Source organism: Tupaia chinensis, unplaced genomic scaffold (genome assembly GCF_000334495.1).
Source record: "Tupaia chinensis unplaced genomic scaffold, TupChi_1.0 Scaffold000086_1, whole genome shotgun sequence".
Classification (NCBI taxonomy): domain Eukaryota; kingdom Metazoa; phylum Chordata; class Mammalia; order Scandentia; family Tupaiidae; genus Tupaia; species Tupaia belangeri.
Window position 1 is genome coordinate 4,412,823 of NW_006159548.1, and position 21,057 is coordinate 4,433,879.

General features: G+C 39.4%; 1 protein-coding gene across 1 annotated transcript in view; it reads right to left on the reverse strand.

Annotated features, from left to right (window-relative positions):
* Positions 1 to 3,312: 3,312 nt before the first annotated feature.
* Positions 3,313 to 21,057, reverse strand: part of BTC (betacellulin) — a 59,548-nt gene continuing 41,803 nt past the window's right edge. Inside the window, exons 3-6 of the mRNA XM_006142983.3 lie at positions 13,639 to 13,756; positions 7,611 to 7,757; positions 5,152 to 5,262; positions 3,313 to 3,386 (exon numbers count right to left, since the gene is read on the reverse strand). Of these exons, the coding sequence (XP_006143045.1) occupies positions 5,154 to 5,262; positions 7,611 to 7,757; positions 13,639 to 13,756 (374 nt within the window). The 3' untranslated portion in view covers positions 3,313 to 3,386; positions 5,152 to 5,153. The remainder of the gene's footprint in view (positions 3,387 to 5,151; positions 5,263 to 7,610; positions 7,758 to 13,638; positions 13,757 to 21,057) is intronic.

The window sequence follows — 21,057 nt, forward strand, 5'->3', positions numbered from 1 at the left end:
TCTTTCCCTTTTTCTCTCTCTGGTCAAATTTAAAAATAAATAATAATAACAAACAAATTCTCTTTAAAAAGATTGTAAAATATAACTACCTTAAACCAAATGAAGAATTTATTATAAAGATGCTAACAAGTCTCACGGAGAAGGAATGAGGCTCAACTTTTAGGATGCATGTAACCAGGACTCAGACTCTGTCAAGAAACACACATCGCATTTCTGGTCTTTACTGAATATTGGCTTCAAGTTTCTCATTCTCACTGTTAATCAACTTTCTTTGTTTTTCTGGTTGACATGAAACAAAACAGAAATGCCATTAGCTTCAAAATGCACATTTTTATACCCAAATAAGACTGACTTCAGTTGAAGTTCCCAGTTCCCCTGGGAATGACTCCAATTGGCCCAACATCATTAAATGCTGACCTCAGAGCAACCAAATACAGCTGGAGGTGGAGTTCTAGAATACAGTCGGGTACTGGGCAGACAGCCCGGTAGGTGCCCTACACACTGCCAAATACTTTAGTTTCTAAGGAAAAAAAAAAAAACAGTGTCAACATGAACTATTACAAGAGCATTAGTGGACAGTTTCTGTAAAGCATAAAGTTTTTAAAAACAATCATGTTCAAATTGATGTCTATTAATAATTCGTGGTACTGATATAAAATTCCCAAGTAAAAATATATTTGGTTTGTTTTAAAAATAAATTTATTTGTTATTTGATAATATTGACAGTTTCCATAAAAAAGGTCATTTAGTATATGCAAAACAATTATAAAATGTATTTTGAAAATAAATGAAAATCCCTTTTTTTCTTTTTTTATATCAGACATAACAAATTTCAAGAGATATTTGGGGATTATGACAAAATTCCCAAGCCTGATTTGGCTCAAGGTATACCATTGGCCAGCCAGTATCAGTCCAGTAAGTAGGAGACATTTATGGCATTAATTTATATTTTTAAATACTCTAACAGGCATTTGTTTCTAGCTCTTTTAGAATCAAAGACTGAGAATGAGAAAGAGTATGAATTCACTTGAAGGAGAATTTTGAAAATAAAGCTTATATAAACATGAATCAGTCTATATATCTGTTTCAAGGACCACCACTGTCAGGAGGAAAACAGATTTTGAAAATTCGATTTAGTTCTTAATTCAGAGGTGAGCTATTTCTGTGTTATAAGCACAGCCCCAGACTCAAAATACTATGTATGTCAGAAGAAAATACACACTTTCCAGCATTTGTCTGAATTTTCTGCTTCCCAATGACTAGAGAATTTCTATTGCAAATTAGAATGTATAGATTCAGGCCAGTAAATGGTGAGCAGATTAAAGCAACTGGATTCCACAGGGCCAACTACAGGATGGGGTCCCAGTGGCTCAAAAAATCACTTAAAATCCCATGGGACCAGCAGTTGGCGTAATGGCTATGTTGCTGGACTCCCATGTAGCCAACCGCGGTTCGAGTCCCGGACCCAGTGGCTTAAACTCACGTCAGGCACATGTACATGTGTGCCCAGGATCCCTAGAGGAGAATGGAGGAGAAGGGATTACAGCATGGCCATCCCCCCTGAGGGGTGATTTCCTGCTTTCTGTCTCTCTCTCTTTCTGGTGAGCACCCTATGCAAAAAGAAAAGAAAAACCTCTCCAAAAAAAAAAAAAAAATCACCCCAATAGGATAATGGAAGAGAAGGGATTGCTATGTGGCCATTTCTTCTGAGGGGATGCTTTCTCACTTTCCATTTCTCTTTCTGTGTCTGTCTCTACCTAGCACATGTGCCTTAGAGCAAAAAAAAAAAACAACAAAAAAAAAAAAACTAAAAAACTAAAAATAAATAAAGCATTTAAAAATGTACAAAGATTCTGGAAAAAGGTTGCTTTGTTTACAGGCACAAAGCATAGCAATTTGAGGAGAACTTCCATCGATTTTTGTAAGTGATCCATGTAATCAATGTAGAGAGTTCCACACCCTGCGGAATACCAGTTAAACGTACGTTCGTGTTTTCTGATATTAGGCAGTGCTTATTAAATATGCCATACCATTGAAGGAGCACTTGGCAAGATGGCCCCAAGTACCTGAAGCTATGACTGTGATTTCACTGCACCCAAATGCACCTGTGAGCAATCTGAAACATTGTTTAGAACAAAAATGAGGATATGGTCAAACCAGTCTCTGCCTAGACTCTCTGGTGCTATCACTGATCATTATCCTGATAGAGTATCTTGCAATGTCATTATTAGCTCAAGCGGTTACTTCCTCAGCCTGGAGCTCCCATCCTCATTATTTATACTTTATTGAGCATAAAAAATTGGTACCAGCAGTTGGTGTAATGGCTATGTCGCTGGACTCCCATGTAGCCCACCGCGATTCGAGCCCCACACTCAGTGGCTTGAACTCATACCAGGCACGTGTGCATGTGTGCCCAAGATCCTGAGAGGAGAATGGAGGAGAAGGGATTGCGGTGTGGCCATCCCCCCGGGGATTGATTTCTCGCTTTCTGTCTCTCTGTCTCTCTCTGATTTTTCCATTTCCATTCATTATCTTAACTACAGAACAAATCTAATTAATGACGTAAGAATATATCCATGTCACTGAGAACTTGTGAAGCAAAGAAACATAATAAATGTCAGCTTTACAGACTGCAATGGTAATGGCCCCACAGGCCAGGACTGTGCATTCTGTAACTGAAGGAAAATTGCCTTGGCATCCTGGAATCATGGCAAGACACAGTTCAGTATAACATCTTAGGATACACAATGAGTTAGGTGCACCAATGCAGATGGTGCACCTAAATGGTGGTTAAGAGGCGTTGAATTTACGTAAATCTGATTCAAGCTCTACTAACGCCTAACTCTCTGCTGGAGGATTAGACAATTTTATTAGGTCATTGAGAAAGTCAGGACGTATTTTTTCTATGTTTTTCTATGCAAAAATGCATCATGACTTTTCCAACCACCCAATACTTCTTTGAGCCTGTTTCCATATCTGGGAAATGTGGATCATAATATATATCTTATAAGTTGTTGAGAAGATTAAATAAAACAATATTTTCAAACTCCTAGCACCTAGTAAGCATTTGACGAATGATAGCTTTTTTATTAATTCAATCCTTAAGATCTAAACTCACTCCTACTTTTCTTTTCTGTTTGACTAGTCAACCTGGTGACAAAAATAACCTGATGTTTTTTTCCAAATTACTAGTCAATAATAACATTACTATTACTATTATTATTATTATTATTATTATTAGAAAACAACAAGCAACACAAACTAAAGTTACAAGTAAAAAGTAAATACATTAGTTAAAATTCATTCTTATTAGCTGTTTTCCTGAGACGTTCTGTCCATTTCCAAATGAGCAAGGCCTGCCACCAGCCTGGAGATAGCTTCACAGCCTGTGAGAACAATGAAAATAAGAACAGTCTCCTTAAAAGAGAGGTACAGTATACAGTAATCATAATCCATCCAGAGCCAGCATATCTGTTTTAGTTCACTAGTTCTGTCCTTGGAATAATTTAGGAGAACTTTATAATCGCTCCACAAGAATTTACAGTACGTCATTAAGCTACTGGGATTTTCTGGGAAAAGGCATTCTTGACTGAGCTGTGGAAAGTCGCTGCTCTTTCATGCCAGATGTGGATAAGGAAGCCTGTGGCCCCCATTGCTATGGGCCCTTCCTGTGAATGAAAAGGACCCAGCCAATAATGAAGCCAGCTCTTTGAACAGTAAGTAGAAAGAGAAATAATCTGTTACTTTAAACATTAGCCTCTGGTTCAACCAAGTGTGAGGCTCACCTTACCTCAGGACGCCATTTACTGGAACCAATAGATCACCTCGGAGCTAGGTGTGCTGTTATTACAACCCAGACCATCCTGCCTGATTGTGCTGGGCATGCTCTCTGCATCCCCATGAGGACTTTCTCTTTCCTGCTCTGTCCCCCAGAAGGCTGACTGCTACAAATTTTAGCAACCAGGTTCCATTGGCTTCTGGTTGGGTTTAGCTAGTAGGAGGCACCTGCTGAAGAGCTGAAGGCAAGGGAGAGAAAGTTTTAGGGTATGTTTTCCTTATTTCTTCTCCTTGTCCTTGTGTGGGTTCTAACTGTGACTATTCTCTCCATACCTCCAGATCTTACCTGTGGGTTCCCTTCCAGTGGCCCCGACTGCTAAGGTAATACTCCTGAGCCCTACTCTTCAGGTAGAACAAGACTAGTAACTGCCTAACATTGCCAGATGGTATTGATATTTCCTCAACCCTTTGCTCACAATCACATCATAAGAATCCTTTTATTGGATCACCTGAGAGATTTGTCATTCCTATTAAGATCCTAACTGAAATAACTTTTTTTTTTGTTCACCAGATGATGTACGTTCTCACCAGAGAGAAAGAGACAAAGAGACAGAAGAAGAGGGAGAAAGCGCTCCAATCCCTTCTCCATTTCCTCATTCTATGAGAATTTGGGGCATGCATACACATATGCCAAACATGTTTTCAAACCATCAGAGCCAGGTCTCAAACCATGAGTTAGTAATGTGGGATCTGGCCCCCTTAACAATCAGGCCATTGACTGGCCCTGATATAACAATAAAATAGCTTAGGACAGTGCTTACTAATGTTAAATGCTCAATAGGTGTAATTATTATAAAAAGGTTGCTATTATTTCCTTTTCAATGTGAGCTATCTAATTTAAAATATCTCTTCCAAAAAACAAAAAGGGGCCAGCAGGTGGCATAGTGGTTAAGGTGCTAGACTCCCACATGGCAGACCATGGTTCAAGTCCTGGACCTGGTGGGTTTTTTCCTCACTTAATCTCTCTCTTTCTGTCTCTGTCTCTCTCAGGTCAAATAAAATAATAATAAATAAATAATTATTAAAGAATATTTTAAAATACCTCTTCTGTGTGTTCAAACATGAGGAAGAAAAGGATGATAAAATAACTATTAAAACTATGTAGAATTAGAATTCCCATTTCTGCTGTACCATGAGGAAGATATGAGAAAGCCTTATTTGGCCTCAGATTCTAAGAAAAAGTATCAATTTATTTTTAGATGTTTTTAAAAATCATGAAATTCCAATCAATCCTTTATTAGTACAATTAAACCCCCTCTTACCAAGTAAATGCTAGCTAAATAGTTTCCCATCTGCCAAGTTTATTATGCTTACCATTAAGTAATATTAGTCTCTTGAATATCTTCGCTAACAGGAGTTACATCTTTACCCAGAGATTCCATTTCTTCTTCCTTCTTCCTTTTTGTACGATGTTTTCGAAGAGGACTTAGAAAATAACATGTTAGAAATTAGTATGCGTCTGTTAGTTTACCTGAACACAAAATTATTCAACAAGAGAGCCTACGATCTTCTTTCTAGACTATTAAAAATGCCCAGATTCCTTTTTTTTCCTTAAATATTTTAGGTTCTCTCTGAATCCATGTTTTTCTAGAGGCTCAAATGATAGCTGTAATAGGCCATGCTGTGGGTAGAATGTGGTTATCTAAATAGGAAGGATATGAAACCTGATGGCTGATGGAATTTAGTTAGCACAAGAAAATCTTTTAGGCCAAGGGACCAGCAGTTAGCGTAATGGCTATGTCGCTGGACTCCCACGTAGTAGACCGCTGTTCACGTCCTGGACCTGGTGGCTTAAAACTCATGCAGGGCGCATGTGCGTGCGTGCCCAAGATCCCGAGAGGAGAAGGGAGGAGAAGGGATTGTGTCGTGGCCATCCTCCCTGGGGGGTGATTTCTCGCTTTCTGTCTCTCTGTTTCTCTCTGTCTGTCTGGTGAGCGCACATGCCCTATAGCAAAAACCTCTCCAAAAAAAAAAGAAAGAAAGAAAATCTTTTAGGCCAAGTCATTTTATTTGATAGATTTATGGTGCCTGGTGGTTAAGGGAGCTGGTTCCCACATGGCCAAACATACAGTTTGTGTCCCAGATCCAGCTGCTTGGAAAATACACCAGACACATATGTGTGCATGTCCCAAATTCCCACAGAATGGAGAAATAGAGGGGAAGGGATTGTGGTGTGACCATGCCTCATAAGAGGTATTTTCTCCATCCATCTCTCTCTCTGCCTTCCTCTGTTGAGTACAGATAACTTCTGATAAAACTTTAAATATGTACACGTGCACACACACACACACACACACACACACATCTATATTATTGACTAATTATGTGATTTAGTATGTAAATATGAAGAACTAATACAAATTAGAAACAGGCATAAGAAAGTTAAACAGTGACAGTAGCCTCTGGATATAGTAATTAAACTTCTAGATGCATTAAGAAATGTGTTAGATATTCTGAACTGCAGTTCAAAATGCAGTTCAAAATTCATAAAACAAAATAGGCTATTTCCCAGCTCTTTCCAACTGATTCTCTGCTCCAAGCTTGGCATTATAAATACTTCTTCCCACCATAAAGTAGACAACATTTTTAAATCTTTCTTTCTTTCTTTTGAGTTTGCTAGAGAGCCCATACACTCACCACAGAGAGACAGAGAGAAAGAAGGAACTGGAGAAAGCACCCTCCCATGGGGATTGGTTACACTATAATTCCTTCTCCATTTCTCCCTCCTTTTGGGATCTTGGGCACGCACACACACATGCCCGGCGTAAGTTTAAGCCACTGGGTTAGGCACTCAAACCATGGTCCACTACATGGGAGTTTCGTGACATAGCCATTATGCTAACTGCTGGTCCCTCAACTGTATATTTATAGGAATCCTAGAGATTATCTGGTTTAATATTCTTGTTTTATAGAAAATAAAATTAAGTTTCAAAAATGTTAAGAAATGTGTCCCAGGGCTCAAAGAGATACAATAAAGGTAAATAATAGTGATAAACCTGGAACAAAAAATCCAAGATATCCTCTAGGCTTTTCTCCCAAGAGCATTTTGAAGAAAAGAACCACGAGATACCTCTTTTGGTTAGATATAACAGTTTAGGCAGTCAGGCTAGCTTCCCAAGACAAGAGATAAAATTTAAATAAAATGCCCATTTAATATACTAAGTAGCAGTCCTCTGATTAAAAAATGAAAATTAAAAATAAATTTTAAAAACTTGGTAGGTTTCCAAAAAGAATTAATTTAATTAAGAATTGTTCCAAGTCACTCCACCTCAGAGAAGAAAGCAAGGTGTTTCTTGATTTCCAAAGTAGTGGTATAGAATGAAAACAAAAGACAGGGGAGAAAAAAGTATAATCATCATTTGCACATAAAATTTATTAATGTGGCCAAGCCAAAACAAGATATTTTTGTTTGTTTCTACCTTTCAATGTTTCATGTCATAGTACAGTTTAGAAAATCCTTAGCTTGCTAACAAATACCAAACTCAACTGACCTTAGGACTAACTGATTGACTTTTTCTAACTAGAAGAATTAGACAAATTTTGTTTTAAATTGCAATAAATGTGTTCAGTAAAATGACAAAGATCAATATTATAATCGGGCATTATTAATACACATTTACACACTCTCGATGAGGGCAAACCTCAGAAAGCTGACTTATTTAAATCAAAGCAATAGTGAAAGAAAAGATAGAAAGACAGGAAGAAAAGAAGGGAAAAAAAGCAATAGCAAGATATCATTTCTCAGATTTAAAATCAAAATTTAAAATACTTACTGACAGCATGTGCAGACACCAATGACCAAGATGATAAAAATGACCATAACTGCTATCAAACAGATCACCAAAATCTGCCCTCTGTCTCCTCTTAGGTAAAACAAGTCAACTCTCTCACACCTTGCCCCGGTGTAGCCTTCATCACAGCTATGGAAATAAAACAAGAAAAAAGGCAACAAGGTAAAAAATTCAAGAATTTTAAGAAGCTCTATTCTTTTTATGGAGAAATTAACATTGCTTTCATTATAAGACATTAATAAAGAACACAGTTCTGGGACCAGCAGATGGCATAATGGTTTTGTTGCTGGACTCCCACGTAGTTGACAGCGATTTGAGTTCCAGACCTGGGAGCTTAAAACTCACACCGAGTGTGTGTGTGTGTGTGTGTGTGTGTGTGTGTGTGTGTGTGTGTGCATGCCCAAAATCCGAAAGGAGAATAGAGGAGAAGGGACTGTGACATGGCCATTCCCCCCAGGAGGTGATTTCTCTCTTTCTGTCTCTCTGTCTCTCTCTCTCTGGTGAGCACATGTATCCTATACAAAAATCTCTCAAAAAAAAAAAAAAAAGAACACAGTTCTCTTTAAACAAATACTGTACACCATTGTATTCACAAGTAGCTTCACTTTGCTTTCTAGCATTACTTAAATATTAATATGCCTGATTTGCAGGGATATAAGCATATTACATTCAATACTAATGTCTAACCTTAACAAGTATGATGACAATTTATCGTTTAGTAACAATTGCTTAAAAATTTTGGACTGAGTTTGAAAAGGAAAGGAAGAAAATTTCCCTCCACTATTTAACTATTTTCATGACAAGGAATTCCCCAAGATTTTCCATTCCATCAGAGGGCAATACAATTTTCATGGGCTCAAGTTCTCTTTTTCCTTTTTTTAGGTTTTTGTTATAGGGCATCTGCACTCGCCAGAGAGAGACAGTGAAAGGGAAAATGAGAAATCACCCCCCTTCCCCAGGCGGAATGGTGGCACCTCAATCCCTCTCCTCCACTCTCCTCCTGGGATTCTGGGCATGCATGCACACGTGCTAGGTGTGATTTTCAAGCCACCAGGTCCAGAACTTGAACTGAACCACAGTTGGCCATGTGAGAGTCCAGCACCTTAATCACTATGCCAACTGCTGGTCTCCTCAAGGTCTCTTACATGTTATTTTAAAATTATATTGTTCTGGGCCAGCAGGTGGCATGGTGGTTAAGGTATTGAACTCTCACATGGCAGACATTGTTTGAGTCCCAGGCCTGGTGGCTTGAAAATCACACCAGGTATATGTGCATGCATGTGCAAAAATTCCAGGAGGAGAGTGGAAGAGATGTGGTTGCGACATGACCATCCCCCCTGAGAGGCTTATTCCTCACTGTCCCTCCCTCTGTCTCTCTCTAGTGAATGTACACACCCTATGGCAAAAACCTTCCCCCCAAATTACATTGTTTTAGATGATCAGATATGGTGATGCGTGTGAAAGTTTCTAACCTATTATACAACCCAAAGAAAGTTTCAGAAAATTTTTTTCTCTGCAGTCTCTCTCTCTCTCTCTCTCTCTCTCTCTCTCCTCTTTCTCTCTCTGTGAATTCCATCTACTACTTCTGGTTCTACGGCTTGAGGGAAAACAGAGAAGATCACGATCTTCTGCTGCTCTTCTATTCACCACTTCCCAGCTGAGCTGCACCCCCCTAAAGTATTCAAGAGGTACTGCCCTCTCCACTTCCTTTATCTGATTCCCTAAGACTGCCTTTTTGCATCTCTTTACCATAGCCTCCAGTCTCTGCAAAATGCATCCCTTTTTCAGGACTTTGAAAAGTGGAGTGACCAGAAAGCAGCATTACGTGTAGCAATCATTCCCCACATTTTCTCAACTCTATCAGTAAAGTCTGAGGAAACGCTCAATTCAGCAGATGCGCTAAGTGTGAGGTTGCGGTAATGGATCTTTTGCCCAAGCTAAGGCTGAGAATCATCATGTGAGCTGATGGCTCAGTGATCTGAGGTCTACCTATAGGATTCTCTGAATTATGTCAGAAGCTTCAAAGGTTGCCTGAAGACCTCTGAGGACATAGTATACAAAATGATCAATTGTGATTAACCCCAGTGCCCTTACAGTAATAAATGTTTCCCTTTATTCTCCTCGGATGCATTTAAAATACAAAAGATACTGGTCATATACATAATTATTTAAATGTCAAAAAGATTAAATTCTGGTCCTTGCAAAGGTTTCTGCGCAAACCCATTTTTCTTAAGAAAGGATTTATTGTCAGGCTGTTCTGTAGCTTATGCTTGAGAAGAGCCAAGGCAGTTAATTCCCACAAAGCCTGTATTTCTCAAGTAAGGTGATCCCTTCATACCAACTCTGTAGCTGATACAGTGCTTCAAAAACAAAAGCAAAACAAAACAAACAAAAAGAAAAGCAAGTTTAGTAACAACTGTGGATTGAAAGGCAAGATGGAATACAAGCAGAGGAGAAGAAACAGCTAATGCCATCTATCACAAAAAAAGACCACAGAAGGAAGAGGAGAAAATGGCTTCCTGCAAGATAGCTAGGTATCTTCATTCCAGGGTCAAAATAACAGAAAGAGAGCTTAGAAATATCTTGAAATAACTGTTTTCCAGAAGGGAAGTACATGTTGCATCTCCACCAGCAATGTGTAAGAAATCCACACATTGCAACTCACACGTTGCATCTTCCGTTGTGTGGTGTTAATTTTTCTTCTATTTCAGCTATTTTAACATTTGTATAGTGATATCTCACTGTGCTTTTAATTTGCATTTGTAGGGCCAGCAGGTGGCATGGTGGTTAAAAGTGCTGGACTCCCACGTGACTGACTGAGTTCAAGTCCCCAACCTGGTAGCTTGCTTTTTCACTTCCCTCTCTTGCTTGTTCTGTCCCTCATGGCATGGGTGTTAAAGGCACTGGACTCCTACATGGCCGACTGCGGTTTGAGTCCTTGACCTGGCGGCTTGCTCTCTCTCTCTGTTTCTCTCTGGTCAAAATGGAAAGATAATGATAAATAATTCTTTCAAAAAAAAAAAAAAAGATTTTTAAGCTCATACCTGCATGTAAACAAACTATGCTGTGTATATAAATAGGCATGGATCTGGGAACAAATGATCCCTATTCTGAGAATATACTGGGAAGACTCAATAGGAGATTTAGATTATTTGAAACACACTTTGATTTACGTACAAAAATAAGAATTCACAAACTCCTATGACCCTAAATGAAAGGAGATATTTCTGGTTTCCCAGGGATGGCATTGTTACCAATGGCAAGACAATTTTGCCTGAATCAGTGCTATACTGAGTCACCTACAAGATCAGTCCTAGGTTTACTATCTCAGTGGTACATTATGGAATATGTTGTGCTGGGAACCACAATAAATGATTTTTACTTAAGATTTTGCTTTATCTTCAATGCTTCAGGGAAGATATTACCTCCTTTATATACCTTATATCCATTGTTAGTGCACAGAATTGAGTAAAACAAAATCTTACCTTCAGTCTATCTGCCGCCCAACGCTGCGCCCTAACACCTATGCTCTTCTGCCTCCCATTGCTTCTGTATTCATCTCCTACTCAGAAGTTTTTTCTGTTCAGACTAAGGCCTTGATTCTGAAATTCAGCACGAACTAAATGGACTAGCGAGGCACTCATTCACCATTTCTTGTGTGTGTGTGTGTGTGTGTGTGTGTGTGTGTGTGAGGTTTTTGCTATAGGGCACGTGTGCTTGCCAGAAAGAGAGACAGAAAGTGAGAAATCACCCCCCACGGGGGATGGCCACGCCGCAATTCCTTCTCTTCCATTCTCCTCTTGGGATCATGGGCATGCATGCACACACGACCAGCGTGAGTTTAAGCCACCAGGTCCAGGACTCAAACCATGGTAGGCTATGTGGGAGTCCAGTGACATAGCCATTACACTATCTTCTGGTCCCTCACCATCATTTCTTATGCACCTAGTCAATTCTAGGCACTGTGCTTGACCCTGGAATACAAAAATAAACAGGCTGTGATCCCTATCCTCAAGGAGCTCACAGTCATAGAAGGCATAAGGAAACCAATAGCTATGCTCCGATGAGCCAGAGCTTTCGTAAGAGTATAACGGACCAGTAAAGGACATCTCACTCAGACCTAGCTCTGTGCTGAGAAGGAGTTGTCCCAGAAGGGAGCCAGAAGAGCTAGTAGTTCATTGCATTGCACACCATCAGTAAGACTAAGCTCCATAGGCTGAGGAGAACTCGTGTATTAAGCCAGAGAAAGCTGGACAGTGGTGCTGCAGTAAAACTTGACACTCTGTGAGGTTGACCCACATGAAAAGGTTCCTGGTTCAAGTCTGGAGACCTCCCTAGGTGCATTGGGCATGTGCACGTCCATGATCTGAGGCTGAGAATGGATTGACAATCAAAATCTCCTGGAGGTTTTGTCTCTTTCTCTGTCCCTCTCATGTGGAGAAATAAATATCGTTTTAAAAAAATTTTAAAGTAAGGAATGTAGGATTCCAGAAATATGGCGAGGGATACACCTAGAAAGTTCAGCTAGGATCAGAGGAGCTATGGAGGCAAAAGGAATTCATTTTAACCTCAAATTGAAAGGAACAAGCTGTGTATTGATCTTTGGCCAGTAGATTACATGCTGTAGTATTCATTATAGAAGACAGCAACGTTAAAGGACAATAAATCTGCAGACATGGAGACCAATTAGAAAAACATATTGGGTTAAAGGGCGTTCATTTATTTTTTGTATGCTTCCTCAATATATGCCAGTCAACAATATAATAAAATAATTTTTGAGAGATTTTTGCTATAAGGCACATGTGCTCACCAGAGAGACAGAGAAATAGAATGTGAGAAATCACCCCCCAAGGGGGTGGCCATGCCATAGTCCCTTCTCCTCCATTCTCCTCTTGGGACTTTGGGCACTCACACACACACACACACACACACACACACACACACTACCATGAGTTTTAAGCTGCCAGGTCTGGGACTCAAACCAGTCACCTTTGTGGGAGTCCAGCAATGGAAGCATTATGCCATCTGCTGGTATCCCAAAAAATAATTAAAAAAAAAATCAATTCTGTCTTTCCCAATGCACACACACGTGTGCACACACACACACACACACACACACACATTTCCTTATTTTCTTGCATGAGCAGTTCTTATACTCTCTGAGTACTTTTTATGCATATTTCTTTTTAAAATTAAGTTTAACTATACCTAAATTTTGAAGATGTCCATGACACTTACAGATCCCACAAAATGAGCATCTGGAATCACTGTGTCAAGATACTTAAGAGGAAAAAAATTAAATACTGGGATAACCGTATAGAGAAACAAATGTTCTATGAACTTGGGTCAAACTGTACTTAAAAAGATTCCTTTCTTCTCTTCATGAAGGAAGGTTCAGACAGCATTTTAGAGGGACATCTCATTTGAAGAAAATGAATATTAAAATACATTAAAAAGTGTGTGAATAAAACAACACTTGGACTCAATCTAAGCTTGGAAAGAGAACATTTCTCCCAATACTCTCCTGCACTCGACAGACTTTGCTAATCTCTGTTTATAAATAGGACTGAACTTCCTTGCACGTAACTGACACCTGCCATCATAGCTTTTAATTTGTCAGGAATTTCTTATATTTTCACATTAACTATGAACCACCGAATGCATGCCAGAAGAATTTGTTTCCATGTGAACCACCCAGGAGCTTCTTTGAGCTGAAGAAGCCTCTTGAAAACACGAGGCAGAGTCAGTTTTGCTTGTACAAGGAAGCGGAGGACACTGCCCTGCCCGAGGTGGTTCTGGACTCACGCACTCGGATTTCAGGAGGAAAGCTTGCGTCAGTTTCTCCATAAGGAGCTGCCTAGCCGGCCCCTAAACAAGTGGATGAAGGCAGGGCCAGGCGGGCCTGTGCTGGGACAGATGGCATGGTTAACTCACACTTTCCAGTCCTGGCCAGCCCCAGGCAGGCACCCTTCTCTACCCCCGTGCTTCAGGCTCAGGGCTCTCCACTTACATGCAGGAGGGCGTCTGCTCGGCCACCACAAAACGGCATCTCCCTTTGATGCAGTAATGCTTGTATTGCTTGGGGCACCGAGAGAAGTGGCCTTTCCGCTTTGGTTGTGTGGTGGTAGCTGGAAAATGAGAAGAAGTTCAATAAATCAACCCCCTTCACTCATCTCTAAATAGAATTACATCCCTCGCTTGCTGCCCGTTTTTCTGTAGATTATACTCTAGTCTCTCATTTCTCCTTCTCTCCACACTAGAATAAGAGTCAGACTTTTGTGGCTTCAAAAGAGTTGTAGGGCCTGGGTAATGGGGGGTGGTGGTGGGAATGTTTCATATTTTAAATTAAGGTCTTGTGTCCAACCTCTACTTCAAAAACTGGTGACATTCCAGGGATCAAACACTGGCATGATAAGAGAGAGGATTTTTAACACGCTAGAGGAGGGAGGTATCTTGGTTTAGTTGTTTTTTGGTTTTTTGTTGTTGTTGTTATGGTTGTTTTTAACTTAAACATTTACCTAGTGTTTACTGAGTGCCAGAAACTAGTCTATTTACTGTTCATATATTTAATGCTTACAACACCTTTGTGAGGCAAGTACCATTTAATCTCTGGGTTTTTTTTTTTTTTTTTTTTTTTTTTTTTTTTTTTTTTTTTTTTTTGAGAGGTTTTTGCTATAGGGCGTATGTGCTCACCAGAAAGACAGAGAGACAGATAGCGAGAAATCACCCCCCAGGGGGATGGCCACACTGTAATCCCTTCTCCTCCATTCTCCTCTCAGGATCTTGGGCAGGTATGCACACACACCCAGCGTGAGTTTAAGCCACTGGGTCCGGGACTTGAACCACAGTCAACTGGGACTTGAACCACAGTCGACTACATGGGAGTCCAGTGACACAGCCATTATGCCAACTACTGGTTCCTGTGATTTTTTAAAATAAGGTATCAGTGTACTGATACCAGTGTACTTACTGGAAAAAATAGTGAGAGACAGAGAGAGAGAGAGAGAAATCATCCCCCAGGCAGGATGGTCATGACACCAATCCCTTCTCCTTCATTGTCCTCTTAGGATTTTAGACATGCACCCACATGTGCCTGGTGTGTTTTATAAGCCAACCGCCTTAACTACCATGCCACCTGCTGGTCCTAATCTCTGATTTATGAATGAGCAAAACATAGCACACAGAGGTGAAGTCAGTTCTGAAATCACGCAGCTGGGAAGTGGCAGAATGGGAACTTGAAGGGAAGCAACCTTGCCCCAAATCTATGCCCCTGACAGCCACCCTCTAGTGGTCTGTCCAACCAGCTGTCCATCAGATGTCTGTCATCTCCTCTCATCCAGTGCAGTCAGAGGTCACATTTGCCTCGACAGGAGATCATGCCTCTTATTTGACTACTGGATGTTTTCTTTTGCTCTGAAGGAAGAAAATACTAGAAGCTTCATGTACCGTATTTCAGTCCTGAACTGGCTTCCTTATCTGACCCCTCAAGGGCCTCGATTGCCTAATTCTTCAACTGAGGCATCTTCAAAAAAGCTCATGAAAAATGTGTATTATGGAAACACTATGGGGCTAGCAGGTGGTGTGGTGGTTAAGAGTGCTGGACTCCCACATGGCTGACTACGGTTCAAGTCCTAGACCTGGTGGCTTGTTTTCTCACTTCCTCTGTCTCTCTCTCTGGTCGAATTAAATAAATAAATAAAGTTAAATAAAAAATAAACAATTATTTGGGGGAAAAAATCAGCACTATGCAGGGGGCCAGCAGGTGGCATGGTGGTTAAGGTGCTAGACTCCCACATAGCCAACCTTGTTTCAAGTTCCAGAACTAGTGGTTTGCTCTCTCACTCTCCCTCTCTCTCTCTGGTCAAATTAAAAAATAGTAATAATAGCAATAATGAAAATAAAATAAGTCTTAAATATAAAAACAACACTGTGCAGCCCTGCTCCATAGTGCAGTGCTTAAGTGCTATGCAGAGGAAATCAAACCCTACATGACTAACCAGAGTTTGAATCCTGACCCTGGCAGTTTAAAAAATACACTGGGGGTACCAGCAGTTAGCGTAATGGCTATGTCACTGGACTCCCATGTAGTCGACCGCAGTTCATGTCTTAGACCTGGTGGCTTAAAACTCACGCCAGGCATGTGTGCATGCATGCCCAAGATCCCAAGAGAAGAATGGAGGAGAAGGGATTGTGGCATGGCCATCCCCTTGGGGGGTGATTCCTCGCTTTCTGTCTCTCTTTCTCTCTCTGTCTGTCTGGCGAGCGCATGAGCCCTATAGCAAAAACCTCTCCAAAATAACACACTGGGCACATGTGCAGGTGCCCAGTTAATTAACTCCCATGCTAACTGCTTTATACTTGCCAGATATTTTCTCCCGTGCTAGTCAATAGGACTCAGGTTGACATTTCTCCCAGAAATAGCTACAGCATGTCAAAAGCAAAGACCTGTGTATTTTGACAAATAAGTGGATGTCAAATTTGTTGAATGTTTTCTATTTCCAGAGCTTTGTAATAGGCATTGGAAAACAATAAAGTATGAATTTTGATAGCTATTAATAGTTAGATATCTAATGGTGCACTAGAACAAATTACAAACAGCAATAAGCATTCAACCAATAAAAACAACCACAGTGATCTTTAAACAGTAGTAGTACACTGGAAATAGTGTGAAGGACACTGGATTAGGAGGAAGGAAATTACTGTTTAGTTATCAGCTCTGCCTTTCATCAGTTATGTGAGCCTGGGCAAGCCAATTAAGCTGTCTGAGCCTCAGTTTCCTCATCGGTAAACTACAGATGATAACATCCATCTTAAAGGGCTGTGGAAAGGTGCAAATAAAAAAATATACATGGACATTCCTTACAGAGTTCTTGGGACAGTAAAATCCCCAGTAAATGAGTTGAGTCTAGAATCTTGAAAATCGTGACCATGCTAAGAGAAATTCTGTATAAGTACACAGAGTGCTTGCTTTTTCAAAGAAAAGTTTCCAGGAAATGTAGATGTTAAGAGAGGTGAGCAAGCGATTGAGTTATGGAGAATGTCAAGAGCGAAGGCACGAAGTCAGAAATACACCATCTAATGCAGCGGATGAGAGGAAGATTAATTACATGGAAGAGTCATAACGGGGAGTAGCAAGGATGGCTGTAAATGGAAGTTAGAAACCTCGAATGTCTGTAGGCTGAAGTGTTTACACTTGAAATATTAGGCAACAGAGAGCTGAAGATGGTTTGTATGGATGAAATTAAATGATGTATATAAAAAAAATTCTTGAAGCTATGACGCCTTCCATCAGTATATTAAATGGGAACGTGCAGACTGAATTAGAGCAGGAAGATGCTGGGGCAAGCAGACCACCAGGATTTACCTGAGCCATGTAGGCTGTGAGATGTGGCCCTGGGCCAAGGGACTGAGGGCAAGGAGATTAATTTAAAAGGCAGTAAGATTTAATGACAGGTCTGGCATGATCCAGAAAGGCCGTTTCTACTTTGCAGAAAACAACTGGCTTTAAATACAAGCCACTTGACCATGTATCCTAAATGTCACTAATTCCTCTAGTTGCTGTGCCCCTTTAAGTAAACCCAAACTTTTAATAAACACGACTCAGGGTATGATACCAAAAAGCAAATAAACCAGCAGCTGCTGAATGCAGTGATTTGATCAGCCTCGGTTCATCCAAGCAGCACAAATCCATGCCAAGGAAATGGATGCCAGGTCCTGTTTTGATCACTCACAGAGCTCCCAGCTTTGCCAAATAAGCATGTTCTTCAGTATTCCCAGCATTACTTAGATTTAAAAACCTTTCCATGCCAGTAGGCAGAAAACGTCCAGTGATTTCTCTATGGAACTTTAAAACCAGGAAAAATAAATAAATCACCCAAGTCACAAAAAAAAAAAAAAAGAAAAAAGAAAAAAAGAAAAAGAAAAGGAACACAAATGGTATCTCTTCTTCCTCTTCTATGAAAATGAGAAAATTTATCAGCATTCTCTCTTACAAACTACACCTAAAATTCCAGTTGCTTTTTCATTTAGTATTCATCAAGTTTACATTATGTAAAAAGTCAGCAACTGTGACAGCTAACATATTCTGCCGATTATGAGACCTGATAAATAAAGGACGGGGAGGACAAAATTGATCCTTCTTTTCTCTATAGAGCAGTTTATCAGAAAGAAGTAATAGTTAATTCTTTGACAAAATAATGATCAGTCCCAAGTGTGTTTCTCTGTTGAGAAGCGAATGTCATGGTTTTGAAGATCAGGAAGACACTCCTGATCCTAGCGGTGGAAGAACTTAGCTCATCTTTTTCCTCCCATTTTGCCATTTCCAACTCTCAATCCCCATTCCAAAGCATTCCAATAGGAATGAAACTGTAGCATGAAATTTCACTGGACAGCTATTGACACATCCATCAAGGGGTACCACAAGTAATATAGCTCAATTTCTTCTGGGACACTATATTCCAAAGATTCTAAAAGCCAATTAAATGAGTAACCATTAAGGTTACTGTAATTCAGTGTATGTAAATGAGTGGCATGGTGGTTAGGGTGCTGGACTCCCACGTAGTCAATCGGTTCAAATCCTGGACATGCAGCTTACTTTCTCACTTTCTCTTTTTCATGACATCCATGCCCTATACCAAATTAAAATTAAAAATAATAATGATAAGAAATAAAATTAAACAAGTTATTTTTTAAAAAAAGGATTTCTTAATTATTAGTTTTAAAAAAATCTGATTCTAAGAGTTTGCAAAAGGGGTCAGAAACAAGGGCATCTTCCTTGGATCATATGGGCAATTTAATGAGACATGTTCAGCCTCCTTGGGTTACATAGATAGTTAAATGAGATATAACAGATTCTTTTGAGCTAAAGCAAAGGGCTATAGTAGACATCTAAATGATTCTGTTTCCATATGGAATTTTCCTCAGCTTGAAGAATGCTTTGGTTAAACATAGTAAGGTTACTTATTCTCTCCATATATGATTCTAATTCTCAACATGAATGTGACTTTGTGATTCCATTATGACCAAAATTCTTCATGATAGATAGATTTGATTTAGTTTTCATAAAACTAAAATTCTTCACAATGGATAAATTAGATTTATTTTTCATAAAGTCTTTTACTTACATATTTCAATAGCTCAAAAAAGAAAATGACATACTAAAAATGGAATGCTTAGAGATGGGAGCTATTTGAAAATTAAATCCTAGAATCGCATCCAAGTGGAAGGACCCCTAAAGATCATTTACAAATCTTTTTACAAATCTATTTAATAGACTAGGTTTATTTTTCACAAAATATTTACTAATTTATATGATTAGTGTCTATTAACAAATCCATTTAATGATTTTGTAAATAACATTAATATCAGCAACTCTATTAAGAAGTCAACTCTAGGAGCAAATGATAGAATTATTATTATAATGCTTTTTTGTAATGCTTATTATAATGATTATAACCTCATACTAGCTCTAGCCCCTTAGTTAGATGTATAGCTAAATTCCTATGTAACTGATTTAAAGCAGGATACTAATTTTTTTAAGAATTATTTTATTTAACTTTACTTATTTATTTTAAATTTGAACAGAGAAGGACAGAGTGAAAGAGAGAGAGAAGGAAAGTGAGAAAGCAAGCTGCCAGGTCTGGGATTCGAATCACAGTCAGCCTGTGGGAGTCCAGTGCCTTTAACCACCACACCACCTGCAGGTCCCTAAGGGAGATACTAAATTTTGGAAGAGTCTCCACGGGTCTTACAGAGACAGAGTGCCAGCAGGTGGTCTGGTGGTTGGAGCATTGGATTCCCACATGGCTGACTATGTTTCAAGTCCTGGACCCAGCGGCTTGAAAATCATGACAAATAAATAAACATTTTTAAAAAGAGAGTTAAGGAAATAAAACAAGACTATAAATTCTTCCCACACGACATCTGACCCACAAAAAGAAGAGCTAGTGCATTTGAAAATTAAATCCTAGAATCAGAAGGAGTGTAAACGGTCTCACAGAATTTGAAGAAATATTTTTCCTAATCTATAAAGTAGAGCCTAAGGCTTTAATATTCTACTCCTTGGCTTCCAGTCCTCTTCCCAACAGGGGTTTCCTCATTTTACAACTTTCATAAGCCAAAAGGTGAGGAAGTTTTATATTGTTTAATTTAATTTTCCTTCTTATCTTGCCAACTGTCTCCTTGAGTGAGCAGAATATAAATTTACAGTGCCCTTAAAGAAATGCAAAGTTTGGAAACTTATTATAATTGAGGCTTCCCATTCGTTTTCCATCCAATAACATAGCCTATGGAAAAGTGAAATGGGAAAGTTGTATTTCACTGATGCAGTAATCCTGTCTGAGCTGCTAGGACATACTTATTGAGTGAAAGAGGGGGGCAGGATATGGCCAGATAGCATGTAATTTTAACCAGGAGGGATAATCATGCCAATCATTTCTAAGCTTATAGGAGTGGGCCTTCACTTAGAGCTGCTCTTTTCAGTCTATCTTTTTAAAGATAAAAACAAACAGGGACCAGCAGTTGGTGTAATGGCTATGTCACTGGCCTCCCATGTAGTCGACTACAGACCTGGTGGCTTAAACTCACGCCGGGCATGTGTGCATGCGTACCCAAGATCCCAAGAGGAGAATGGAGGAGAAGGGATTGTGGTGTGGCCATCCCCCCTTGGGGGTGATTTCTCGCCTTCTCTCTCTCTGTCTCTCTCTGTCTCTCTCTGTCTCTCTCTCTGTCTTTCTGGTGAGTGCACGCACCCTATAGCAAAAACCTCTCAAAAAACAAACAAAACAAACAAAAAAACACCAAACAATCCAATGTTGAGGTACAGGTGTACTTCATGTGTCTAAACTTATCCATGGCTGGGGGCACACAAAAATCAATAGACAAGGAGAAAAATTGTATTTTCTTTTGTTTTGCAAGAATGCATGCTATTGACCTCCTATCTGTTTGATAGCTCTTTTGCTCATTCTCCTTTGCTGGTTCTTCATCACTGTCAACCACTAAAGTTTTGTAGTGTATCAGAGCTCAATGCTTTCTCATCTCATCTCCTCCCTACACACCCTCTCTGGGTGACCTCATCAAGTCTCCTGTCTTTAAACACATCTTTTTGGTAACAATTCTCAAATTAGTTTCTACCTGTGTATCTTCCCTAAATACCTACTATTCAACTAATATCTCCCCTTTGATGCTAACTGGCTTTTCAACTTAACACTTCCAAAATGAAATCCTTGATTCTCTCCTTATCTAAGTAAATAATATCTTTTCTTTCTGTGGTTAGAATCATCTTGACTTCTTTCTCTTTTAATTCACATCCAATTCATCAGCAAATTGGAATTAGTATCATTCCAGTAATACTCATAAGCACCTATTAAGCAGCAGACCCTGTTCCAGGTGCCAAAAATTCAACAATAAGGAAAATTGCCAAAATAAAATT